Raw genomic sequence first — 5,000 nt, 5'->3', positions numbered from 1 at the left:
AGGAAACAGCCTGTTTCTCTACTTCTGGCGGGCCCAGAAGGCCTGAAAATCAGCTGGCCGGCACACGCTGACCTTGCGTGCCCACTGATATGGCTCGCCATCACAGCCTTATACCAATGGTTGTCCAATTTCTTCTTAAAACCTCTCCAGCGATGGAGTATCTGCAACTTCTGGAGGCTTTCTGTTGTTTAATGAACAGAATGACAAAAGTTGGAAGGGACCTTGGAGGTCATTTAGTCCAACCCTCTGCTCAAGGAGGAGACCCTAGACCATTCCAGACAAATGGCTGTCCAATCTCTTCTTAAAAGCCTCCCGTGATGCAGCGCCCACAACTTCTGGAAACAAGCGGCCCCACCCGATTTACAGGTAGACCTCGACGCATGGTCACAATTGAGCCGGAAATTCCTGTTGCTAAGTGAGGCAGTTGTCGTGAGGTTTTGGCCCCATCTTACAACCCTTTTTGTCATCGTTGTTAAGTGAATCACCACAGTGCTGAAGTTAGAAACACAGCTGTTCAGTGAATCTGGCCTAGATCAACCCCGGAGTGGCACATGGGCTTCAGAAACCTTCCCCTTTCTCCTTTTCACGTCTGAAAGGACTACAACTCCCATAAGTCTCCCTTGGCTGGCATTTTGGGAGTTGCAACCTTAGCCAGAGGATCCTTGCTTGGATCAAGGGGGCTGCTTAATTGAGTTAATTGAGATTATCTAATTAGTTAATTAGATAATCTTAATGATTATTAATTAATAATTAATAATTGTTAATTATTAATTAATTAACAATTAATTAATTAAAAATTAATTAAGAATTAAAAATTAATTAAAATTAAATTAATTAAATTAATTAAAAAATAAATTTACAAAATTTAAAAATTAAAAAAAATAATTATTTTTTTAATTAATTAATTGTCAATGAGTTCATTGAGATTAACTAATTAGTTAATTAGTTAATTGAGATCATCCTGGTGTTATCACAATTAACAGAATAATAAGAGTTGGAAGGGACCTTGGAGGTCTTCTAGTCCAACCCCCTGCCCAGGTAAGAGATCATATACTATTTCACACAGATGGCTGTCCAATCTCTTCTTGAAAACCTCCAGTGTTGGAACACCCACAACTTCTGGTGGCAAGCTGTTCCACTGGTTAATTGTTCTCACAGTCGGGAAATTTCTCCTTAGTTCTAAGTTGCTTCTCTCCTTGACTAGTTTCCACCCATTGCTTCTTGTCCTGCCTTCGGGTGCTTTGGAGAATAGGTTGCCCCCCCCACCCTCTTCTTTGGGGCAGCCCCACAAATACTGCAAGACCACTAGCTATCTCCTTCTTTTCCTTCAACTAGACACACCCAGTTCCTGCAACCGTTCTTCGTATGTTTTAGCCTCCAGTCCCCTCTTCATCTTGGTTGCTTTTCTCTGCACTCTTTCCGGAGTCTCAACATCTTTTTTATATCGTGGTTACCAAAAAAGTGTGGTAAGGCCACACTTGGAATATTGCATCCAGTTTTGGTCGCCACGGTGTAAAAAAGATGTTGAGACTCTAGAAAGAGTGCAGAGAAGAGCAACAAAGATGATTAGGGGACTGGAGGCTAAAACATATGAAGAACGGTTGCAGGAACTGGGTATGCCTAGTTTAATGAAAAGAAGGACTAGGGGAGACGTGATAGCAGTGTTCCAATATCTCAGGGGTTGCCACAAAGAAGAGGAAGTCAAACTATTCTCCAAAGCACCTGAGGGTAGAGCAAGAAGCAATGGGTGGAAACTGATCAAAGAAAGAAGCAACTTAGAACTAAGGAGAAATTTCCTGACAGTTAGAACAATTAATCAGTGGGACGACTTGCCTGCAGAAGTTGTGAATGCTCCAACACTGGAAATTTTTAAGAAAATGTTGGATAGCCATTTGTCTGAAATTTATTTTATTTTATTTATTTATTAATCACATTTATATACCGCCCTATCTCCCGAGGGACTCAGGGCGGTTCACAGGCAAGTAAAAGACATATAAATACAGACTAAAACCACAGTTAAAAAACGTATTCTACCAAGCCGAATTAAAAAGCAATATAAATAATAAAAACCATTTAAAACCAATATAAATTTAAAAACTAATCCAGTCCTGCGCAGATGAATAAGTGTGTTTTAAGCTCGCGACGGAAGGTTCGGAGGTCCGGAAGTTGACGGAGTCCTGGGGGGAGTTCGTTCCAGAGGGTGGGAGCCCCCACAGAGAAGGCCCTTCCCCTGGGCGTCGCCAGACGGCACTGCCTAGCTGACGGCACCCTGAGGAGTCCCTCCCTGTGAGAGCGCACGGGTCGGTGAGAGGTATTCGGTAGCAGTAGGCGGTCCCGTAAATAGCCCGGCCCTATGCCATGGAGCGCTTTAAAGATGGTCACCAAAACCTTGAAGTGCACCCGGAAGGCCACAGGTAGCCAGTGCAGTCTGCACAGGATAGGTGTCACACGGGAGCCACGAGGGGCTCCCTCTATCACCTGCGCAGCCGCGTTCTGGACTAACTGAAGCCTCCGGATGCCCCTCAAGGGGAGCCCCATGTAGAGAGCATTGCAGTAATCCAGACGAGACGTCACGAGGGCGTGAGTGACCGTGCATAAGGCATCCCGGTCTAGAAAGGGGCGCAACTGGCGCACCAGGCGAACCTGGTGGAAAGCTCTCCTGGAGACGGCCACCAAATGATCTTCAAAAGACAGCCGTTCATCCAGGAGGACACCTAAGTTGCGCACCCTCTCCATCGGGGCCAGTGACTCGCCCCCAACAGTCAGCCGTGGACTCAGCTGACTGTACCGGGATGCCGGCATCCACAGCCACTCTGTCTTGGAGGGATTGAGCTTGAGCCTGTTTCTCCCCATCCAGACCCGTACGGCTTCCAAACACCGGGACAGCACTTCGATAGCTTCGTTGGGGTGGCCCGGTGTGGAAAAGTACAGCTGGGTGTCATCAGCGTACAGCTGGTACCTCACACCGAAGCCACTGATGATCTCACCCAGCGGCTTCATATAGATGTTGAACAGAAGGGGCGAGAGAATCGACCCCTGCGGCACCCCACAAGTGAGGCGCCTCGGGGCCGACCTCTGCCCCCCTGTCAACACCGTCTGCGACCGGTCGGAGATAGGAGGGGGACCACCGATAAACGGTGCCTCCCACTCCCAATCCCTCCAACCGGCGCAGCAGGATACCATGGTCGATGGTATCAAAAGCTGCTGAGAGGTCTAATAGGACCAGGGCAGAGGAACAACCCCTATCCCTGGCCCTCCAGAGATCATCCACCAACGCGACCAAAGCCGTCTCCGTGCTGTAACCGGGCCGGAAACCGGACTGGAACAGGTCTAGATAGACAGTTTCATCCAGGTGCAGGGGAAACTGATATGCCACCATACTCTCTACAACCTTCGCCGCGAAGCGAAGGTTGGAGACCGGACGATAATTACCTAAAACAGCCGAGTCCAGGGAAGGCTTCTTGGGGAGGGGCCTCACCACCACCTCTCTCAAGGCGGCCGGAAAGACTCCCTCCAACAGGGAAGCGCTCGTAATCGCCTGGAGCCAGCCTCATGTCACCTCCTGAGTGGCCAGCACCAACCAGGAGGGGCACGGGTCCAGTAAACACGTGGTGGCATTCAACCTACCCAACAACCTGTCCATGTCCTCGGGAGTCACAGGGTCAAACTCATCCCAGACAATATCACCAAGACCACCCTCGGACGCCCCATCTGAATCGCCGCAATTTTGATCCAGACCGTCCCGCAGCTGAACGATTTTATCGAAATGGTGTAGGGTTTCTGCCTGGGCAGGGGGTTGGACTAGAAGGCCTCCAAGGTCCCTTCCAACTCTGTTGTTATATTATATTATATTATAAAATTGGAGGCGGTATTCCAAGTCTGGCCTTCCCAAGGCATTATAAAGCGGGTACTAACACTTCACCTCAAAAAGCATTTCCCAAACTTTTTCTCTTGTTTGCAAACCTCTGAACCAACGCAGGTTGCAAACCTGCCGGCTTTTTCTCCCTCTAAAACTGACCCAAATAGGGCAGGTTAAAAAAAATAATAAAATAAAATAAGGACAAAGAGCATCCAAACAGCTATGAGAAACAATCATAACCGAGCAAGTCTCTTCCAAAAGTGCCCAAACCACCTTTTAAATTTAGAAATGGGACAGTACCTTCCGCCGCGCCGTGCCGCGCCCCGATTTTCTGGATTTTTGTCCTCATTCGTTATGCTCTTTGGTTTAAAATAGGTTTTGTTGATGATGGATGGTGTTTTAGTGCTTATTTTGTTGCATCATTGCAATTTTCTCAGTCTGCTTAAGACAATAAATTTGACAAGTATTTGGAACAAGGATAGTCGTTCAACGGGGTTTTAGATGGCTGGAGTAGAGAGAGGTACGTTTTCCATTCACAGGGGGAAGAAAATCTTTTCTCACCGGCAGATAAAAAAATCTACGGCTAAAATAAAGTTTTTAGTTTTGCAAAATCTCTAAGGGCTAGGACTCGGAACGCTTCGAGGCCTTCGAGGCTTTCCAATTTGACCAACCGAGCAGGAAAGATCATGGATATGAACGGAACGTGCACAAGAATTATAAGAGATACTGAGCACCAATTTGGTCTAAGGCTGTGACGGCGAACCTGTGGTGTCGCCCTAGGCCAGCGCCATTGTGCATGCACGCGCGCCTCCCACCCACCGCCCAGCTGGTTTTTGGGTCTCTGCCGTGCATGTGGGAGCCGCGCGCGCATGTCCATGCCACCCTGCCCACCTCAGGCGTCTCCATGCGGCCCCTTTTGGATGCCAGGTAAGTAGAGGGCTTGTGCGGAGGCTCTGAGAGGGCGAAAAAACGGGCCTACCGGAAGTCCAGAAACGGGCTGTTTCCGGCCTCTGAAGGGCCTCCAGAGGGCCTAGGGAGGCCGTTTTCACCAGGAAAGCCTCCGGAGCCTCTGGAGGACGAAAAATGGGCCTACCAGAAGTCCGGAAATGGGCTGTTTCCGGCCTCCGGAGGGCCTCCAGAG

The 5,000-nt window shown here is 48.5% G+C and overlaps 1 protein-coding gene across 1 annotated transcript in view; it reads right to left on the bottom strand.

Moving 5' to 3' along the window:
* LOC131196628 (uncharacterized) overlaps positions 1–5,000 on the bottom strand; it is an 8,347-nt gene that overhangs the window by 2,493 nt on the left and 854 nt on the right. The window contains exon 1 of the mRNA XM_058179654.1: positions 4,160–5,000. This exon is cut by the window's right edge and continues 854 nt beyond it. Within this exon, the coding sequence (XP_058035637.1) occupies positions 4,905–5,000 (96 nt within the window). The 3' untranslated portion in view covers positions 4,160–4,904. The remainder of the gene's footprint in view (positions 1–4,159) is intronic.

Source organism: Ahaetulla prasina, chromosome 4 (genome assembly GCF_028640845.1).
Source record: "Ahaetulla prasina isolate Xishuangbanna chromosome 4, ASM2864084v1, whole genome shotgun sequence".
Classification (NCBI taxonomy): Eukaryota; Metazoa; Chordata; class Lepidosauria; order Squamata; family Colubridae; genus Ahaetulla; species Ahaetulla prasina.
The sequence above is the reverse complement of the archived record's forward strand: the minus strand, read 5'-3'. Positions and strand labels throughout refer to the sequence as shown.